This window comes from Protopterus annectens, chromosome 16.part0 (genome assembly GCF_019279795.1).
Source record: "Protopterus annectens isolate FY-2018-M chromosome 16.part0, PAN1.0, whole genome shotgun sequence".
In the NCBI taxonomy this organism is placed as follows: Eukaryota; Metazoa; Chordata; order Ceratodontiformes; family Protopteridae; genus Protopterus; species Protopterus annectens.
The window spans coordinates 341,472,550-341,496,613 of NC_056750.1; the positions used below are offsets into that span (position 1 = coordinate 341,472,550).

The 24,064-nt window shown below is 37.1% G+C and overlaps 1 protein-coding gene across 1 annotated transcript in view; it reads right to left on the bottom strand.

The window, feature by feature from the left end:
- PHYHD1 (phytanoyl-CoA dioxygenase domain containing 1) overlaps window positions 1–24,064 on the bottom strand; it is a 440,621-nt gene that overhangs the window by 216,295 nt on the left and 200,262 nt on the right. The window contains exons 6-7 of the mRNA XM_044058772.1: window positions 17,471–17,533; window positions 17,363–17,384 (exon numbers count right to left, since the gene is read on the bottom strand). Coding sequence (XP_043914707.1) covers window positions 17,363–17,384; window positions 17,471–17,533 — 85 coding nt within the window. The remainder of the gene's footprint in view (window positions 1–17,362; window positions 17,385–17,470; window positions 17,534–24,064) is intronic.

Genomic DNA, 24,064 nt, shown 5'->3' on the forward strand with positions numbered 1-24,064 from the left:
TTTCACAATCTCCTTATAGACCTTAACCTCTCCCAGTCTACTACACTCTGGTTCACTAGCTACCTCTCCAATAGACTCCAGTCTGCCAGGTAGCTATCAGCCACCTCTCCCTTCCTTCCTGTTCATACTGGTGTACCCAACGGTTCAATACTAGGGGCCCCTCCTCTAACATTTTTACAAATCTTCACACTTCCTACCCCTATTCTTCTCTTATCCAGTACGCTAATTATTCCACTATCATATCCTATTCTGATACTCTCCCCCACCTTTTATCCCTTACCCAAGACTCACTTCTGTCTGTTGAAAAATGGCTAACTAGCAACAAACTCCTACTTAACCCAGAAAAAAAAAAACTACTTCTGTTCCACCCCAAGATCCTACAACACTATAAAACCTCCTTCTCTGTCTCTTCTCTCAACACTATCATCTCAGCAGAAACTCATACCAAACTCCTTGGTGTGGTTATTGATGATCAGCTTAAGTTTGATATCCACATTCTACAAGCCATCAAAAAAAAAAACACACCAAAAACTAGGCCTATTATATAGGAATAAAAAAATACCTCACAAAGAACACAAAATCTCTGCCCCAAGTTTTTTCTACTACCTACTCTCTTCTATGCTGCACCTATTCTCACTAATTTAAAACCAACCGCATGCCTAAACCTGAATCTATCTACAATAAAATAGCTAAATTTGCTGCAAATTTCCCATACCGCTCCCACCACTGCTCTGCCCTACAAAATCTTCTTTGGCCAGAAGCTCATAACCAACTCTTACCTCCTCAACTCCAACTCACTCACGCACTCTGTTCTTTTAAATCCCTCTCACTGCCCTGCTCTCTCTACCCTAATATCTCCCTACACTCCCAAGTGTAGACCAACATCTTCTGAAAGTCTATAAGCCCAGCAAACAAACTGGGAAACTTCTTTATAGCCATTCTGTTGCTAATATTTGGAATAGACCTAAGAGCAACCTCAAGTACTTCCCGCTTCAAAATAAAGACAAAAGATTACATGATCAGAACATGGTCCTGCCGCCGTCTCACTCCAACCTGACCTACCCCTCCATCTTCCCTTTCTCCTCCATCTTGCTAGTACTATATTAGCGATCATCCTTACTCCTAATTCTTTTAATCTACCTTAATGCCAAATAGAACTGTAACAGATCTTACTTTACTTACACCCCCTCATGCCAATGAAACTGTAATTCAATATTTCACCAACTGTTATATGCTTTTTTACCCATCTGTATGTATGGAACTCAATAAGATTTGCCTAAAAGTCTGTTTCTCTAACTTAGAATTTATTTATTGTATAGTAGGCACCCTACTTGCATATCTTGTGCATCTTGTTCATGGTTTATGTATTTTTTATCTGGTCATTGTTTATGTTTTTTGTTATGGAGCTTTTCTCCTCAGGCCTCTGCTGAAAAAGGGCTTTTAGCCCAATCAGACTAACCTGGTTAACAAATGTCAAATAAATATTTTTATATACAATGTGTGTGTGTGTGTGTGTGTGTGTGTATGTGTGTGTGTGTGTGTGTGTGTGTGTGTATGTTACATAATCGAACCACACTTTGCTGAAACTCTTTTTGTAGAGATGAAAAGAGCGAATGTTCAATAAAGTGAACATTCAAATCAGTGAAAAATACCACAGGGAAAGGAAGCACTTGGCCACCTTATGAACGCCGTGCACACTGCAGCATGTCAAACCCACAAATCCACACACACCCCCCCCAACTATATACCAACTTCGAGATTGCACTACAGTAGGGAAAAGGGCAGTTTCCTAACATTGGCCAAGTGCTTCCTTTCCCTGTGGAATTTTTTGTTGATATGAAAGTTTGCTTTATTGAACATTCGCCCTTTTTGTCTCTACGAAAAGAGTTTTGGGGAAGTGGAAGTATGGGTCAATTATGTGAAGTAGACCCCTATACAAGAATAAAGGTGGCAGTAATCAAGTATTTTGAACCGATAAACCATTTACCATATACAGTTAAAATAATGAAAAATTAATCCGGAACAGGTATTCAAGTGTCACTCGCCCAAATCACTTTCTAACCTCCCACAGTCAACTAAGCCCAAACTACAGCTACTATTCACCTCCTCTTACTGCCTTTCCCTAGCAGGAGATATTCACCCCAACCCCGGACCTAAAACTAATACCAACCCCACTCCCCCTATCACAACCAATACCACCAATCCTTCTCCTATCTCATCCAGTATTACTAACCAAAAAATCCTAAAACTTCTTACTATAAACACTCAGTCTAAAAAGAACAAAACAGCCCTCTTCCATGCTTGGCTATGCCATACCTTGCCAGACATAGTAGCAGTCTCTGAGACTTGGCTAAAACCTCAGATTTCCAACTCTGAAATCCTACCCCCAGGCTTTTAGGCTCTTAGATGCGACTGCCCAAACAAAAAAGGTGGAGGAGTAGCCTTAATTTACTCAAACCTATACTCCATCTCTCCTTACCAAAGTCCTATTCCTCAATTCAATAATGCAGAATTAGTCATAGAAATGCTCAAACTGAACAACTTTAAAAGCATTTGTCTCATGGCCCTTTATATCCCCCTGGTAGCAACACTACCACCCTAGAAGACATTCTTTTATGGGCTTCAACTAATATTAAGCTCGAGATGTACGTATTAGGCGATGTGAACATCGACTGGAACAAAATCAATGGCACCAATCCATCTATATCTATTAATCATTTTAATTTCACTCAAATAACTAATAGCATCACCAGACCCAATAAAAAGAACCCCCCAGGTTCCACTCTGGACTGAATCCTAGCCTCCCACCCAAATAAGATCTTACACTCAGGTACCTTACCAGACACCATGAGTGACCACTACCCTGCCTTTATCCATCGAGCAACCCACTTGAAACCTCACCCTCACCAATACATCCATACTCACAACCTCACTAACTTTAATCCTTCAAGTTTCTCCAACACCTTCAAAATAACGAACTGGAATAATCTAAGGACAGTTTCCCTAGATAATGCTGTAGATTTTTTCAATACAAAGTTCTTAGATATCCTAAATTCCCATGCCCCACCTAGAACTAAACAAATAAAATCCAACCCTGCCCCCCCCCCGGCTATCTAAGGATACTAAAACACTAATGCAGCAAAGAGACAAGACCTGGAAACTATATCACCAACACAAACTCCCTGAAATGCTTCTTAAATATAAGCAACTTCGTAACCTAACCAAAAATCATGTCATAATAGATAAAAAGTCTTACTACACTAAACTCCAGACCAATCACTCCAAAAACCCCAAACAATTCTGGACCTCGATCAACTCTCTACTAAATCTAACAAAAAGCAACCCTTGTCCTGACACCAGTAAAACTGACATTGAATTGGCCACCCTATTCAACTCCTTCTTTACCAACTCCATAGCTGAACTCACCAAGACCTTCCCCAATCACAACTCCTCCTCTCTCCTCAAACCCACATCCTCCACATCTTCTGATCCCCCCAATCCTAACTCCCCTCCCACATTTCATCTAAAGCCCATCTCCACATCCTACATAAAAAAACTCCTCTCTAAATTTAAGTCATGCTCCCCAGCCCCTGAAAATATCCCCTCTCTCTATCTAAAGCTTGCCGCTGATGGCATTGCCATCCCCATCAGCATTCTCATCAATAGATCCATACAGGAGTCTTATGTCCCCAAACTGTGGTGTGCAGCCTTTATCCTTCCCCTTCATAAAGGAGGTAAAAATAATACCCTCTCTAACTTCCGTCCAATAGCCATTCTCTCCCCAGTCTCAAAAATACTTGAGAAATGCATCCACCTCCAGCTCATGCCTTACCTTACCGATAATCACCTCCTCACTCCAACACAACATAGTTTTCGTCCTGGACATAGTACAATAACTGCTCTTCTCTATTTCTTAGACTTAGTAAATCATGCCCGTGATTCTGGAGAAATTATATCCACTATCCTTCTAGATCTTTCTAAAGCATTCGACACTGTCTCTCATACCCACCTTCTAAATCATCTTTCCAATATTAATCTCTCACAGAACACCCTATTATGGTTCATCGGCTACTTATCTAATAGATCCCAAGCTGTGAAATGGCAAACTGGAACCTCAACCTTCCTACCCACCCCAACTGGAGTTCCCCAGGGATATATACTTGGCCCAATGCTCTTCAATGTATTTATTATTGATTTTCATGCTGCCGTTCCGAACGCTAAAATAGTGCGATACGCAGACGAACCAACATTAGTTTGCTCTGCTCCTAATCTCCCCGACCTCCTAGCAAAAACTCAATTGGCCTTTTCAACTACAGAAAACTGGATGCTTCAAAATCATCTCTCCCTAAATGCTAATAAATCCAAAATTATTTTCTCCCCCTCAAAAACCCTCCACCTTGACAAACGATCTTTCAGTATCTTTAGCCATACTAACTACACTATAGAAACTGCCCCTTCTGCTAAACTACTTGGAGTAACCATAGATGAACACCTAAAATTTGACACATATATTCAGCTAAAAATTAAAAAAACACACCAGAAACTTGGCATGCTATATAGACACTCCCAATTCCTCTCTTCATCTACCAGACAAACTCTTGCTTACTTACTACCGTCTCTTCTATATGGTGTTCCCCTACTTACCAACTTATCCTCCTCCATCTTTTCTAAACTAGAGACGTTACAATAAAGTTGCTAAATTCACAACAAAAGCTAATTACTCCTCCCACCACTGCACATCTCTCCACCTACTAAAGTGGCTAGAACTTCCCAATCAACTGGATTTCCTTCAACTCACTACTGCCCACAAAATAATTTTCAAACCAACTTTATGCCCTTCTCTAGCAAACATCTTACCCTTTTACATCCCACACAGAGCCCTGAGATCTGCACACCAGAATCTCCTCTCTGTATACAAACCTAAACATCCCACTGGCCACCTTCTCCCATCTTCTTCCTTAGCTAAAAGATGGAACTCCCTCCCTTCTTCTCTTAGACTCTCTGAAAACTATGAATACTTTAAAACTCAGCTTCATTCCTACCTTGCCCAGCACTGGAAATGTAACTGTATTCTCCCTACTTAACCTGCTTAAACTCATCTATGCTCGTTTCCTCATACAACTTCACTACATAATCCTCCACCCCAGGCTGTTCTCCTAAACAGCTACCTCTCTACATATTCCCCCACCCCAGGCTGTTCTCCTAAACAGCTACCTCACTCTTAATCTAAAGACCTCTTATACATCTGCCTCCCTCTAACTCAAATATTTTTCTACTTTAGGCATTTCTAACTTAAATGTATATAATGCAAATTCTGTATATAGTCCTTGACCTCATCCCCCTTTACTGAGAACAATTCATCTTTACTACCTACACTAGCTGATGCTGTTTAACTATGGCATTCACAACTTCCATGTGTGCACTCCACTTTTACTATCACTCCACCCCCTCTCCAAGAATACTCCAGAAACTATAATCTATGCTCTACTAACAGTGTACTTCCCACCCTTATCTCTTCCATTTCTGCTAAAACTTAAATATACTGCAACCTTCAAAGTTCTATCCTTCATCTAATAACTGTTTTCACTATAATTGTGAATTCTTATTAACTGAGTAAACGCTATTCTCTTGCCTCTACCAACTTAATTATTGTATAGCTAGTTCTCTAAACAACTTTGTAAATATGTTTAAGAACCGTCTTGCCATTATGCATTTGTACTTTTTCACATTACTTTGTATAATTTCATTTTTTAAGCACAGTAGGACACCAAACCAACGGAGCTCGGACCCAGCCACGAACAGGAAACCAAGTAAGATAAAGCACAAAAACATGCGCCAGGTCCTATGGCAGTTTAACCAAACAATACAAGTATCCAAACGCAACAAAGTAATACACTTCAAGTAAATCTCCTTCGAGTCACAACACAGGTTCCTTAAAATACAGCTGTTTATTGGAAACGTAAGCGGTTTCACCCTACGGATTCATCAGACATACAAATGCCTCCTTACAATACATATCTTATATAGTCTCAAATGACATCCTATTGGTTGTCAAATCAATTAGCTGACTCATACTAGTAATGTACCTTAAAAGCTAACTAAACTCAACTGCACAGATAAAAAATCCAAATAAATATATACATATATATAATTATTGCATTAAGCATAAAAAAAGCTCTATAAAAAATATATACATATGTATAAATATAAGATAAAGACATCACATCCTAATACAAACTCTGAACATAGTTTGTATATGTAAAGGCAGTTAGATGATAGAACGTATCATATATAAAACATAATATAAAAGCAATACCATATAAAGATAATCTGTGAAAATATAAACATATCAGTGCTTAGGTTTGTGGCATCTCTTTTTCTTAAGTATAGGCCTTATATTGACCCTCTCATTGAGACCTGGTGGATGATCAGCCTTACATCTCACAATCCACCTCATCTCACATTCTAGGGTATGATTAACTATATCACCCCCTCTTATGTTTTCAAGAACCTCCTGTATCACACAGAACGTAAAACTGTGTGTAGGACCTGAGAGCTTGGTATGTCTAGCTAGGGCATTATTGTCACTGCCAATCCTGGTTTGATAAAGATGTTCCCTAATTCTTTCTCTTAGGGACCTATTGGTTTTACCTATGTAGAACTATCTACAGGCTTGGCACCTAGCTAAATAGACTACATTCTTACTTAAGCAATTCGTACCTGTACTGAAATTATATTCATAGTTATTATTAGGATTTAAGAAAGTAGTTCTAGTATCTATTAAAGTGCATTGATTGCACCCCCCACATGGTTGAGTGTTATAAGCATGGTTACAATATTTAGCATTCCTATATGATACATTCCTATAACATAACAAGCTCTTCAAATTAGGTTTATTCTTGTATGTTATCCTTGGTTTGGGACCTATTAATTCACCAATGTCATGATCTAACCTAAGTATTTCCCAGTGTTTAGTTAATAGACCCCTAATATAGGTTGCATCTTTAGTATAAAACAGAGGTACTCTGGGTGGTTGATGTGTATTCACTGAGCCTGTATTATCACTCTCAACCACTTCCGCAAAATAAGGTCTAGCGGATGTTGATCTAAGACCATCCACTTCTAGGATTGTCCTGTCAAATACAGCCTCACTATACCCTCTCTTAATGAACATAGATTTCAATTTAGTTATTTCATCTAGGTAACCATCTTCACTTGGATTCAGCCTGGATGCTCTCATAAGCTGTCCTTTCATTACATTATCAAACACATATCTCGGGTGCATACTATTCCTATGTAAGAGATTGTTTCTATAGCCAATTTGCGATGTATTGATGTATTCAGTAGTCCACAGGATAACTTGGCTATATTCACATCCAGGAAAGAAATACATTCACTGGAATAGTTTAATGTAAATTTTAAAAATTCAGTAGAGTTGTTAATCTCATCCACAAACGATACCAAGCTATTAGGATCGCCCAACCAAATAAAAAAGAGGTCATCCACAAACCTTTTATAGAAGCCAACCTTCTCCTTAAAGATAGTAGACTCAAATAAAAACTTATCTTCCCAATAAGCCATAACTATGTTGGCATAGCTATTGGCACAGGGTGTGCCCATAGCTACGCCATCATTCTGCAAGTATATTGAGTCACTAAACAAGAATACATTATTACAGAGTATGGTCTCCATAAATAGACTTATTAAATCTATCTTTTTATCTGAGTAGGTTGATCTAGAGTGTAAGAACCGCTGTAGATATAAAACCCCTGTGTCATTAGGAATCACTGTAGAGAGACTAACTACATCTAATGTGACCAAAAAATATTATTCATTGGTGTCTAGATTCCTCAAATATCCGTATAGTTCCAATAGGAATTGTTTACTATCTTTGAGGACATGTGGGACACTATCTACCAGAGGTCGGGTAAAATGCTCAACAAAGACTGACATAGGTTCTGTGAGCCAGCCCTGTGCTGCAACAATGGGTCTCATGGGTGGTTTATGGATTGACTTGTGTACCTTCGGGAGGCCTTGTATAACGGGTAACAGTGGATTGGATACTTTTAAATAATTATATAACTCTACAGAAATGTCTTCTGATAGCAATAGATCGTCCAGCATACTATATACCCTGTACACTTTATCTTTTACTAGCTCCATATTAATTTTCAAATAATATGCATCATTATTCAGGAGCTCATACATACTATCCAAGTATCCACTAGTATCCATTACCACTAAGGGCCCTCCCTTATCGGCTGGTCTAATAATAATACTCGGGTCTGTTTTAAGTGAGTTTAAAGCTTGTCTCTGAGGGAAATTCAAGTTGTTTGCATATCTAGACTTCTTCCTTGACTCGTAGTAGGTATATAGGTATATATATCCTTCTCTACAACTCTGCAGAAAGTGTCTAATAAGGGATGTAACTGAGGCGTATATAGGCTATTAGGCCTAAATCTATCCACAAATACTTCCTTGTTACCCATTCCAAAATCCAATTTGAGTTGCAAATTTCTAACAAATAAACATCTATAATTGAGTCTACCAAGTCACCATGGCTAGTCGGAATAAAGCTCAACCCCTTGTTAAGTACTTGCTCCTCGTATTGATTTTTTTATGCTTATGCTTAATGCTTTATTATATTATATATGTATATATTTATTTGGATTTTTTATCTGTGCAGTTGAGTTTAGTTAGCTTTTAAGGTACATTACTAGTATGAGTCAGCTAATTGATTTGACAACCAATAGGATGTCGTTTGAGACTATATAAGATATGTATTGAAAGGAGGCATTTGTATGTCTGATGAAGCCGTAGGGTGAAAGCGCTTACGTTTCCAATAAACAGCTGTATTTTAAGGAACCTGTGTTGCGACTCAAAGGAGATTTACTTGAAGTGTATTACTTTGTTGCGTTTGGATACTTGTATTGTTTGGTTAAACTGCCATAGGACCTGGTGCATGTTTTTGTGCTTTATCTTACTTGGTTTCCTGTTCGTGGCTGGGTCCGAGCTCCGTTGGTTTGGTGTCCTACTGTGCTTAGTTTACGTTTACTGTTTTACTGCACACCAGCCCAGGAGAATGGCAGAGACTGAGAATAACGTGGAGCTTCCGTACATTCCTGTGAAGACGAGCGTGACCAACCGCAGGTCAGAACGCTTTTATGACTGTGTGAGAGGAGCAGAGAATCTTTTGATTGTGTACGAACCTAATTTGGAGTCCGGACTAAGTGAAATGGACAATGCCAACTTATCCAACCTAACGGAGGAGCTGCAACAGTTGGAGTTTAACTTCTTGAAATTAAAAAGACTTCAAATGCAACGCCAGCATTTTAAAGCATGTATCGCCAAGAGGATAGTGCCGCGTGGGCTAAGGATACTAAAGATGCCCACCTCAGGTAATAACTTCCCGGAACTTCTATATAGATGGCAGCAGCTCAATTTAGAATTGAGCTTTAACTACATGAGACTGCTAATCGATTTTCATGCGACCGAGGAGGATGAATTGAGATGGTCAGTAAACCAACTTTTTGACAATATAAAAAAGAAATATACTAATGACATTATAGACACTAAACTTGATAGACTTCTTGATAATGTTCTACTCTTTGAAAAAAGGTTGCTGGAGCAAAAGAAGAGTAAAATATTAAGAGATGTCAAAGATTTCAATAATAATCATGTTTTTACTTGGCCTAGGCCAAACAGTAATGAGAATGGTATTAATAGGGTTGTGAATGTGAACAATGTTACTAAATGTTAATAATGTGAATCATATGTCAGAGCATAGATCTCATACAACTTGCCCTGACCATGACAAGATAGATGTGAATAGTATGAATGAAGTTAATGTTATTGATCAAAATGCTGTGTCCACAGCCACCACCAGTCTGTCTACCCCCAGTAATACTGGTGGGATAGAAAGTCATATTGGACCTGGTAGTATTATAAGACATACAGAAGTGGTATTGAATACTACGGGGAATGGGACTGTAGAGCCAGTAGTCAGAAGGAAGACAACAGTGCACGAGGTCCCTCCCGTTAACCCAAATCAGAGTTCTCCTCACATCCCTTTCCCCATAGCGCAGCAACAACGCTTAGGGAGACAGAGGTCGATAAGCAGAGGCAGACACAAAAGGAAAGGGTCAGGGAGCGAACAACAAGGACCCACATTGAAAAAAATGTGGGAGAGGACTGGGACACTTTGATAGTTAATATTTCCCAGAGAGTTTTAAATCAATACGAGGAACAAGTACTTAACAAGGGGTTGAGCTTTATTCCGACTAGCCATGGTGACTTGGTAGACTCAATTATAGATGTTAAGTTATTTGTTAGAAATTTGCAACTCAAATTGGATTTTGGAATGGGTAACAAGGAAGTATTTGTGGATAGATTTAGGCCTAATAGCCTATATACGCCTCAGTTACATCCCTTATTAGACACTTTCTGCAGAGTTGTAGAGAAGGATATATATACCTACTACGAGTCAAGGAAGAAGTCTAGATATACAAACAACTTGAATTTCCCTCCGAGACAAGCTTTAAACTCACTTAAAACAGACCAGAGTATTATTATTAGACCAGCCGATAAGGGAGGGCCCTTAGTGGTAATGGATACTAGTGGATACTTGGATAGTATGTATGAGCTCCTGAATAACGATGCATATTATTTGAAAATTAATATGGAGCTAGTAAAAGATAAAGTGTTCAGGGTATATAGTATGCTGGATGATCTATTGCTATCAGAAGACATTTCTGTAGAGTTATATAATTATTTAAAAGTATCCAATCCACGGTTACCCGTTATACAAGGCCTCCCGAATGTACACAAGTCAATCCATAAACCACCCATGAGACCCATTGTTGCAGCACAGGGCTGGCTCACAGAACCTATGTCAGTCTTTGTTGAGCATTTTACCCGACCTCTGGTAGATAGTGTCCCACATGTCCTCAAAGATAGTAAACAATTCCTTTTGGAACTAAACGGATATATGAGGAATCTAGACACCAATGAAGAATATTTTTTGGTCACATTAGATGTAGTTAGTCTCTTTACAGTGATTCCTAATGACACAGGGGTTTTATATCTACAGCGGTTCTTACACTCTAGATCAACCTACTCAGATAAAAAGATAGATTTAATAAGTCTATTTATGGAGACCATACTCTGTAATAATGTATTCTTGTTTAGTGACTCAATATACTTGCAGAATGATGGCGTAGCTATGGGCACACCCTGTGCCAATAGCTACGCCAACATAGTTATGGCTTATTGGGAAGATAAGTTTTTATTTGAGTCTACTATCTTTAAGGAGAAGGTTGTCTTCTATAAAAGGTTTGTGGACGACCTCTTTTTTATTTGGTTGGGCGATCCTAATAGCTTGGTATCATTTGTGGATGAGATTAACAACTCTACTGAATTTTTAAAATTTACATTAAACTATTCCAGTGAATGTATTTCTTTCCTGGATGTGAATATAGCCAAGTTATCCTGTGGACTACTGAATACATCAATACATCGCAAATTGTGCTATAGAAACAATCTCTTACATAGGAATAGTATGCACCCGAGATATGTGTTTGATAATGTAATGAAAGGACAGCTTATGAGAGCGTCCAGGCTGAATCCAAGTGAAGATGGTTACCTAGATGAAATAACTAAATTGAAATCTATGTTCATTAAGAGAGGGTATAGTGAGGCTGTATTTGACAGGACAATCCTAGAAGTGGACGGTCTTAGATCAACATCCGCTAGACCTTATTTTGCGGAAGTGGTTGAGAGTGATAATACAGGCTCAGTGAATACACATCAACCACCCAGAGTACCTCTGTTTTATACTAAAGATGCAACCTATATTAGGGGTCTATTAACTAAACACTGGGAAATACTTAGGTTAGATCATGACATTGGTGAATTAACAGGTCCCAAACCAAGGATAACATACAAGAATAAACCTAATTTGAAGAGCTTGTTATGTTATAGGAATGTATCATATAGGAATGCTAAATATTGTAACCATGCTTATAACACTCAACCATGTGGGGGGTGCAATCAATGCTCTTTAATAGATACTAGAACTACTTTCTTAAATCCTAATAATAACTATGAATATAATTTCAGTACAGGTACGAATTGCTTAAGTAAGAATGTAGTCTATTTAGCTAGGTGCCAAGCCTGTAGATCGTTCTACATAGGTAAAACCAATAGGTCCCTAAGAGAAAGAATTAGGGAACATCTTTATCAAACCAGGATTGGCAGTGACAATAATGCCCTAGCTAGACATACCAAGCTCTCAGGTCCTACACACAGTTTTACGTTCTGTGTGATACAGGTGGTTCTTGAAAACATAAGAGGGGGTGATATAGTTAATCATACCCTAGAATGTGAGATGAGGTGGATTGTGAGATGTAAGGCTGATCATCCACCAGGTCTCAATGAAAGGGTCAATATAAGGCCTATACTTAAGAAAAAGAGATGCCACAAACCTAAGCACTGATATGTTTATATTTTCACAGATTATCTTTATATGGTATTGCTTTTATATTATGTTTTATATATGATACGTTCTATCATCTAACTGCCTTTACATATACAAACTATGTTCAGAGTTTGTATTAGGATGTGATGTATTTATCTTATATTTATACATATATATATATTTTTTATAGAGCTTTTTTATGCTTAATGCTTTAATATATTATATATGTATATATTTATTTGGATTTTTTATCTGTGCAGTTGAGTTTAGTTAGCTTTTAAGGTACATTACTAGTATGAGTCAGCTAATTGATTTGACAACCAATAGGATGTCGATTGAGACTATATAAGATATGTATTGTAAGGAGGCATTTGTACGTCTGATGAAGCCGTAGGGTGAAAGCGCTTACGTTTCCAATAAACAGCTGTATTTTAAGGAACCTGTGTTGTGACTCAAAGGAGATTTACTTGAAGTGTATTACTTTGTTGCGTTTGGATACTTGTATTGTTTGGTTAAACTGCCATAGGACCTGGCGCATGTTTTTGTGCTTTATCATAATTTCATTTTTGTTTACTTGTATGTAATATGGATTGTATAATTTCAATTTGTTTACTTGTATGTAATTTGGAGCTTTATTCCCTGGGCCTCCACTGAAAACGGGCTCTTTGAGCCCAGTGGACCTCCCCGGTAATCAAACTGGAAATACACAAATAAATAAAGTATTAAAGGAAACCTTTATGGTGAACATTTCACAACAGAAACGCATCTACTCTCACACTAACATTACAATGTCTCTGAACCATAATCTTCAGGGTGATGCCATACATGTTGACTTTTCTCAGGTCTTTGACTCTCTAAATCATACTTTGCATTTTAAAAAGATACAAAAATGTACGCCTTGGAACACAACTTATCCATTAGATTCAAAACCGACTGCTTAATACATTTTAGTCTGTTGAGAGTGATGCCTTATTTTCCAAATGATAGCCTCTCTTTCAGAGTATTTTCAGTGCTCTATTCTGGATCCTTATTTATTTATTTAATTTATGCCTCACCAATTTAATTTCTGACCAATGTGTTTTATAAGCTCTAATCTGGTAATGTTAAGATACGGAAAGTCATTATAAGACTTGGGAGGGTGGCCTAATGGTTAAAGTGTTTGCCTTACAAACACAAGGTGCAGGATTTGAGTCTCACAAGGGATAATTGGTTAGGCTTTAAATGGTTCTCAAGGGCAGTTAGCTTAGTACTAATCTATGAACCTATGAATTTATGTCACTGCTCTTCAGAATGTACTTAATGATTTAGGTCCCTCAGCCAAGACAAATAATTAGGAAATAACTGAAGAATGCATATATTCTCTCACACACACTTTGTGCTGTTTTAATGAAAAAAACTGCAGTGCTGGTAAATCTGAATGACTCAGAGGGACATACCTCAAACCATCTGTGTGTGGGGTTTTATCCCCAATACCTCCTTTGCTGCCTAAAACCAGTACCAGACCTTTAATAAAAACCAACTTAAACGACTGCATCCCTCTATCCACATGTATTTTCTGTTTTCATTACATTAGCAGCAAGGAAGTATGCCCTAACATAGTTGCTAGAAAAATATTTTAACAACCAATACCTGAGACAACAACTTAGGCATTCAAGCCCTAACCCAGCTGTCAGTAAGTAATTAAATGTTTTTTCCAGTTTTAAAAGTAATCCAATAGCTATATGTTTTAACTTAAGTATCCAACTCTGAGCTAAGGTATGACTGAAAAGATCACTTCATATGCTAATTACTTTCCATCAAATGTATTTCTTTGGATTAGCTTGCCTCACATATTGGCAAATAAGATAATATTGTCTGTTTTCTCTTTTGCAACTTTAAGATTTCAGAGTTTGAAACAGCAATGATATTTCACCTAAAGAAGTCCTGCTACTCAGGACAAAAGTGCTTAAAAACTGTTTTTAAAAGTTTTCAAGAATCAAATACACACATACAGACACACACACACACACACACACACACACACACACACACACACACACACACACACACACAATGTGTCCACCGTGGACCTAGAAATTCACAAAAATTCTTTCTGCACACATTAATTGGCCAACACAGGCTGATCAATTAGCACAACAGAGAGAAATTCCATTTTAGAGACGTGCTAAAACTGCATAGAGAAACACCTCAATAGTGGCTCATTACCATGTCTCTGAATCTAACAATGCACTTTTAGACCCGACAGAGCTTGTGTTCTTCCTATCAGCCCATACATCATGGTAGCATAGTGAATCCCCTACCTGTACGGGGTCTATATTTCATATATGAAAAATCAAAATTTGAAATGCTAGGATGAGCGAAAATGCACGTAATCAAAATTGTTATAGTGGGGGGCTGCGTCCCCCCCCCTAAAAATATATTCAAACTCCGAGATCACACTACAGCGAGGAAAGGGCAAATTTTCCAATCTTCTCTGTACTGCAATCTCACAATATCGATTTCAATTACCTGCGTTTTCGCTCATCCGAGTGTTCGAGATTTTGATTTTTCATCATTCTAATAGGAACCCCCTGTACACACACACAGAGACACATCCAAGCATCCACAAACAAACCCCTACATACTCACTGACACTCAAGGAAACACATACACACACACAGTTACATTCATGCCCCTACAGACACACATACTGTACCTATGGCTTTACTACACTTACCTGTACCCACAACTACTCCCATAGGCATGAATTGCTGAACATTGTCAAAAGACAGGATTTATTTTTTCCTCCTTGCAAGTTAATTGGAAGCCTCTGACATTTCCAGGTGAAAACACATGGTTAATTGACATTAGCCACTCCGCGGGACAGTCCCATTAGCTTGTAGCTTCCCCAATGGGACTGTTCTCTGCCAACCAGGGGAAAGCAATAGCGAGAGAACAGTGTCTGTATCAGAAAGACTGACTATGATGCAGAAACCTTCTAAGTTAAGGCTTCAGCATCATGGTAAGCCATTTTGAAAGCAGTCCTGGATAGAGAAAATTACTCATTATGTAAGCAGGCTTATTTTAAATTTGTCACACCAAACAAGAAACAAATGCTAATTGAGTCTCTAGTTAGTTCTTTTCAACTTTTGATTATTCTATACTGATCTCTTTTACATTAAAGTCATTTTATCTAATTTTGGAGCTCTTTTTGGTGTCAAAGAAGAGGTACAATAGTTTATCAAAGTGTGGTTTAACTGCAGTTCACTGCTTGGAGTGTGAAGGCAAGTCCTTCAGTATTGCCTTGAATGCATTAAATACTTCTTATGGTTGTGACAGACGAATTAAAAACAGAAAGCAATGTCCTGGGCCACAGCTTATTATTAAAACGTTCTCTCACAAAATAAGAAAAGAAAAGCAAAATGTTACATCACAGGAACACAAAGTAAACTCTGGGAAAAAGCAGCCTTGGCAGAACAACAAAATCATATCAGAATAGCTACCTCATTCACAGCATAAGTCATTCAAAATGTTACATGGGCCATTAGTACTACACAGAGAGCTGCATATGATCAGAAACATTTTTTTTTTAGTTTCTGCTTGTGCTTGTCCTTAACGTATTAACCTTTTTTGAGCAGGTCTTTCTCTGGTAATCTACATTCAGAATCACTTACTTCATGGCCTTTAGAGAAAGTTTAATTTCTGGTGGCTATTGAGAAAAAATTAGTATATGTCATTTCATCTAAAACTCAACTTATCAAATGCAACTTCTCTAAACAGATTCCATCAAAACCAGCAAAAAAACTCCAAAACAAAATAAACACAGAATATATATATATATTTTTGCATGGGGCAAGTATTCCTGCACCCCTAGCCCCACTAACTTATATATAACAACTCCATAATTATGCTACAGTGGAAGAAAGGGAAAACACTGGAAGTGCACTATCATCTTACTCAGACCAGCAAACTGCAATATTATTGCTACATCTTTAAGAAAACTCCTCATGCTAGTGGTAAAAAAAATAATTTTACAATGCACAAAAAATAGTTTTTTGAGTTTTGCTAGTTTAGATGAAATGAGTTTAGATAAGTTGTATATGATACAGTGTTAAGATAAGTTGGGTTTTAGATGACATATGGATATTTATATATTGGTCTGTCATATCTCACAGCTGTTCATAGTCTCTAAGTTTTGCTTATTGCACATTTTTCTGGCTGCTTATTTTCAGCACATTACTTATTTTTCAGTTTATTAACTGTGTATGCTAGCTAATCCAAAGGAACATTTTCAGTCATGATCTGGGACATCACAATGGAACCATTTATAGTAATAACAAGATAACACAAAAATTCATTCCTATTTTGTCTTTCATTCACAGATTATCTCCTTTAGCTATTCAAGAGCACAGGAGCGACAACTTGATCCTAGCAAGTAATGAGTGCAAGGCAGATTAGCAATCCAATAATTAAATGCAATACCAATCATGCAGGTCTCATGCTACCAAAAAAAAAAAAACACGAACATCAGATATAAAGAATTAAGAAATATTGGGAAAACAGAGGTGTGACTGAATGTACTGCCAGTGTTTCTGGCACTAACTGAGCTGGACGGGTTATACTGTCTACATTTGTTCTAGTTGGTAAGTGTTACAGCTACAAGACATGCAGTGAAACTGAGGGAGCATAGCAAGTTCTAAAGGAAACTATTTCAAGGCATTATTTGAAAGTGAAAAAGAAACAAACTGAAGGGTACATCAGTTGAGAAAACATGCTGTCCCACTTAACTAGATGCAAATCTGTTTTCTAACATCAATCACTTCTTCTGAGACAGCAATAGCATAATAAATCAGAGATGATTCCTTTCTCTATGCTTTATAAATAAAGAACGAAATAAATGCAGCTTACCTTCACCCCCAATTCCAGGTTGCTGAAAAAAAATTGTAAACATAAGCAGTGCAAAAATACTCAAGTAACAATAGGTAATACATAGCAAGACGAGACTGTGCTACCTACCTTAAATATATACATGCTTTGTACTATCACAGGATCCTGCAGTCCTAACTTTCTTCCTAACTCCTGGTAAAGTAAAATGTATGATATTAATAAATGATCTATTAAACATCAGATCACTTAAACGTGTATGTGAATGTGAAATAGACAGAGAAAGAAAAACAGAGAGTACAAAATACATATTTTAGTATGGAAAAAATACATCTTTCAGAATACAATGCTGGAGACTGGTATCATTATTTGTGCAATATCAACAGCATTGTTTTAAGATGTCAATGTATGTGTGCATGTTATCCTTATCAGCTAATGTTCTATTTGTGGAGAGAAACTGGAAAAACATTAGTTAATTGAAGTTCTTTGTTCTACTAATGTATCTGTGACCCTCTGAGTAGTCATTACCAATTTTTACTTTGCTCTAAGCCAAAATGACTTGATAGAGGTGGACATACTAATGTGATTTTATTTTTTAGTTAAGCATAGACACATCTTTATGAATATTCACAAGTTGTCGCCTCACAGTAAGACGTTGTCCTGTTCGATTCTCAGCTAAAGCGTCTTCTGTGTGGAGTCATGCATGAATGGGCGTACCTTCTTTGAAGGGTGTGCATCAGGGCTGGCAACTCGGCACGTAAAAATCTACTGCCAATCATTAGCGGACCGGAGTTCCGCTGTGGTGACCCCTAACCAGGAAAAGCCGAAAGACACAACATTTACAAATATTTATATTTCTTTTTCAACAAAATGTATACAACAGTTTTATACATATACGAGTATACAATCAATAACTGATGGTGAGTTTGACAAACGCAAAACATCAAACAAGCAATTACCATTAATTACCACTAAAATCATTAAAAAAATAGAAAATGTAAACCAGTAGGTTACATTTGTGATTATCAAAACAAAAAGAACAAGGAAAACAACTTTTTACATATTCCCAGAAATTAAATATTCCAACTCCAAGAGCACACAAACTCAAAAAAGGGCAAAAAACTTGAATTATGTAACGGTCGATAAAATGAACTTCAAGCATTGCAGAATTTGTGAAATTGTATCAGTGACAAAAAACACCAGCAGTTCAGCACATGATAAAATGCATGCAAAGATAAGTCTTATAACACACACATGCACAAATATGTGTGTGTATATATTTATTACTTACAATTGGACATATTCTTTTCTTATTCTCACCTCTTTTTGCATAAGACCCTATAGTCTTAATTATGTTTTTCATTTCCTTTTAGTGTTATATACAGTGTCTCCTCATACCTTCTTTTACAGTTAGAATCAGTTTTTATTGTGAGTGCTGTGGTAAAGATATGCTCAGTACACCAAGCACAATAATGGCCTGCAATAATTTTACAGTTTCCCTATAAAATATATTTTCCATTGTGACACAATACAACGTCATGCTTTCAAGTGACTACAGTTGTGGGATCCAAGTCAGAGGTGTAGTCTACTAAAAGATCTGAGGATAGGATTGCAGTCTTCATAGTATTTTGTTGCTGAATACCCTGTTATCCATTGAACAGTTCATAATGAAATCACAAAGTGGGACAGAGGTGTATGTCTATCTCAAAGTACATAACCAGCATATAATATGGTTGGAATTACAGTCGTGTGTGTTTTGTAGCTAAATACCTTCTTTTTATCTGAATATTTCATAATGACATCTCAAAGATGGCCAAAGGTGTGTGTATGCTGGACTAAAAGTTCTGAGGTTAGAATTGCAGTCTTACATATATTTTCTAGCCGACTATCCTGTTTTTAAATAAAAGTTTTGCAATAAATCTCAAAGGGGGCAGAGATATAGCCTTTCAAAGATGTGTCTCATTATGGCTTTGTAAAGGAGTGTGGCAAGATGCACGTAATGTCTCTTCACAAAGTTGTTAATGCTTACAACTTAGTCACAGAACGCGAGGCATGTGTATCAAACATGGAGAACTATAATGATTTCTTCATTTGTCAGTTTATGAAAATGATCAGTTTCTCATATTTTGTTAATATTGTTATAAGGAAGCATGGAAGCATGATGCGTTGGGTATAATTTGGAGGTTTTTTACTGGTACAGACACACTGGCCAAAAGACATTATTTGTAAGTAGCCCACCTGCAGATCTATAACACTTTATTAGGTTATGAACATCATGATAGTTTTCATATTTTTGTAAATAACTCTGCAAGGAACATGGCAATGTGATGTGTAAGGTTTCATTACTAAGCCAGACAATTTTAAAAGTATAGACGCAGCACGTAGAAGGAATTTTTAAATATGTACACAAATGCGTGTTTGCTTACCAGCTTCTCCAAGTTAGCCTAAATGGGTGCTTTTACTGTCTTCTAGATGATGACGTAGCCATCACCATGCTTTATCTAGAGTTGCATGTATTTTTGCTTGACCATTTCCAAGCTGCTAACAAACATGATCACAGAAAGTGAAATATATGTAGCACACATGGACTCAGATTAGGAGCATTAATACATTTGTCAGATTTTTGTCAAAGACTGTAAGACATCATGGAAACATAATGGGAAAGTGCTGTTTGGGACCTTACATTACTATAGAAGTGTATGTAGCGCAACTGCAGCAATTCAACAGTTTATCGATTAGGTTATCATGACAGGATGATGGGTAATATAAAGCTTTAAAGCTGTCATTACTAAAGGATAAACTGACCAAACAACAATACTCATCTACAACACTTGCAGACATATACTGCTTTATTTGCCTGATTATGTGAATTATGACATTTTTCATAATTAAGTCTATATGTCAGGAAAGGAACAGAGGAACATGATTGATGATGATACATTTTTTAGTTGTCAGATTACCAGAAATATATCAGGATTTATATTTCTGTCAATCTTTCAGTAAATCAGCATGCAACAATGCTGGTTAATGTCTCATTTGAAAGCTGACATCCAAACAAGCTTATCACATAGTCTTTGTCTACTTGAAATGGTCAGTGAGATACTGTAACTCATTTTAGGAGATATAAAAAAATGCATAAAATGTGTGTTGATTATCAAATGTAAAATTACATCTCTGAGTTGAAATGTCAAAACCTACACCAATGTAAAGATGTGTGTGTGCTAAACACCATTTACATTTTCACCTTTTGTGCAGCTGTTATGATTCAAGGCATAATATATGCCAAACTAACCACTGAAGGATTATATTCTCCTAAAAACAAAACTATACTTCATTGCGTGACTATAAAGCTAATCCTTCATCTGTACTCCAAAATTTTGCACAGTTTGCCCCAAGTTAACATTATAAGAAAACCTGATACATAGATAATTTAAAATTGCTTAAAAAGGGTGACACAGATAAAAACCTAGGTCCAGATCATTAGTACATATTATAACAACTTTAACATTAGTCTTCTAGCAACTATAGGTCCACACAGCAACTTAAAAGCTACTTCTCTTCATCAAATCTCTCAAAAATCACACATTCCAACTGTGATAGAAAAATAAGTCTAACTTGAAAGACTAAATGAATTTAAGAAAACCCTGATGTTCTTGCCCTGACATAGATGAAGCCAAAAAAAAAAAAAAACACCGACTCCCCTCCTCATTATATCTTCCTCCCACATATTTTGAAATGATAGCCAACTGTGTGTTACATGCTTCCTCCAACACCATTAACATATACTACATCAAGTTTGAAACATTAGGCGGAGGAACTATTATACATTAAAATATATAAAAAAAAATAATATAGTACTTAAAAAAAATAAATAATTAAATAAAACACAATTTTACACAGAGCCCATTCTCAAAGAGCAATAATGCCCTCCAGGGTGTATGTTAATGTGTAATTAATGCCCTTCTAGGGATGTAGAGGTCCTTTGCCTGTGGAGTCAGGCCTCATAACACCCCTGGGCGGGCATTAATTACACATTAACGCTCACCTTGTCAGGCATTACTGCTTGCTTAGACAACCTTCTTGACTCTGACACACACACACACACACACACACACACACACACACACACACACACACACACACACACACACACACACACACACAGCCTGGATTCCTTTCCTGATATTTTCATTGAAGGCAGCATAGGAGGGAGTACTGCACTCCTGAGACACTATCTTTCAGATAAGAAAAGGTCCCATCTACCTAACTTTGTTATAGTTCAGCTGGATGTAAAAGATCCCATGGCACTTTATTAAATGCTCCATATATTTACACAATAATAAACTTGCTTAAAATCATACAAGTACATTTCAAAAAATTTTCTATTATATAACAAGTATCACAATAGTAGATGTCATTTTCATCTCCCACAACAAAATATATATTTTGTTACATCGCTAATATCCCACTTCTTATTAAACAGGCTTTCATCAGTTCTAATGTAACAAATAAATCATAAACATGAAACTTATCTATCTCATCAACACTTCATCTTATAAATTCCTGCATTCTATAAGGCACCATATCCATATTAAATGTTTTAAATTTTGGAATATGCAGTTCCTTACAAACAGGATACTAAAACTCCTGAATTCTTTTATTGTTTAGAAAAAAACACGTTGGATTGTTTCAATGATATCATACACTTGACATTTTCTTTCTTTAGCAAATTTATATACCATTCAATATTTAACTGGCAATTTGTTTAACTGCCATCTCCACAAAAAGTCAGTCCATTCTCATAACTCTTGACATGTTTTCTGGCATTGTGGTAAAAGTTCTGCTACTTAAGGGCTTGTTAAATCATATAAATAATTAAAAGTAATATTCACCTGGAATATACTTGTACAACAATTTTTTTTGAAGAATATTAATCATATTCATCTCCATGGCCACATGTTGGGTATATTCTTACATTCATCCATCCATAATCCCCTTTTTCCCATTTCTGCACATGGGGTTGGGGTATCACATCAACAGCGACCATCATATTGACGTAATGTTTTTTTCCTTTTCTCCCTTTATACAATTCTCAAATGTCTTTGTATTTTGTATACTCAGAACTCCCACATCCTTATTATTATGCAGTGTACAGCTTTTCATAAGGTTGAGTGATGATTCTAAATAAAACTAAAGAATATATTCAGTGACTCAGTTTCCTTACATGCTGGAAGCATATCTATATGTATACATGTACATATGTACGTACATTATATATACATACATGTGTATGTATCACAAATATATGTACACACACACACTCCTCCCATATGTGCTAGCTTAGAACCCACAGATCCTGCAATTGCTGTCTGAATGCACTCTTTTCCTTACTATCACAACCCTGCTGTGGGGCATAGGCTGAGATTATGAATACTGCCCTATCATTACACTGGAGTCGGATTGCCATGAGTCTGTCACTAATTCTGATGATGTCCCTCACTGCCTTCTGATGCCTCTCACCACAGTTCTCACGCAATTTCTAGCCTGTTCTCCTGAGTAGTAGACTCTGGATTCCAAGCCAAGTGACTTTGCTACACTGCCTTTCCATCTTGTCTCTTGGATACATAGGATGTCCAGCCTCCTCCATATCTTCATGTTATCCACTTCCAACCTGCATCCTGTCAGTGAACCTACATTAAGTGTAGCAATTCTCAGTTTATATTTGGCAGGTTGATTGGTTTTACGTGCAACTTTTGCTCAACAAAGCAATCCCAGGTAACACAGGCTGGGCAACTAGACACCTGATGACCAGTTGCTTATTGACCCAGGGATGCTGGGCTTTATTGTGGGCACACACTGGCTAATAGGAGCACATTTACCCCTCCTACCATCAGCATGGGTCCCTGGCGTGGGTCAGAGTAGGCCCGGTCCTCAACCCACTTTTCACTGGCAAATACCCATGCAAATTTGATGACATCAGTCAACATGCCTGAATCAACTAGAGTCACATTTTACACTGTTGAGTGACTAGCAATGCCATGGAGCACAATCTGTGATCCATGTTCTCCTATCTTGAGGATACTGCGCACCACAGTAGATGCCCAAAGTGGTTGGTCTGTACAACTCTTCCTCCTATAGGGCACTATGTAGATTCTGTGCTGCTGCCCACAGCTTCATTCATTGGTGAGTTTGAAATGGAAACACACAGCATATTTTCCGGAGGTGGGAGGAACCTCAAATAGAGACAGAGAAAACATGCAAACTTCAAGCAGGCATTGGCTGGAGGCCAGGATCAAACCTTATACCTGGTGCATGGGAGGTGAAGACCTTAACCATTATACCAACTTCTCTAATATAAATAAATAAATTCAGTAAATATGTTTTCTTTCTAAACTTATTTAAAAAATACATATAATACCACAAATCTCCCACAAGACATATCCCATTGTACTATATTTGCCAAAACATATTTTTGAACATGTGAAAGAAAATATATTACAGCTCACTGAACATCATCTCAATCTTTTGATTTTTGTTTACTCAGTCTTAAAACTATAAATCCTAAACTTTATTCATACATTCATAGGCAAGTACTAGGCTAGCTGTAGTGTGGGGCATTTTAAGCCTAGCCAATTTTCCTTTTAGTGCTTGAATTAACCTATCCCACTTGGTGTTACATTGTGGTAAATAATTATAAAGTACCCCTAGTCAGAATAACTGGAATCA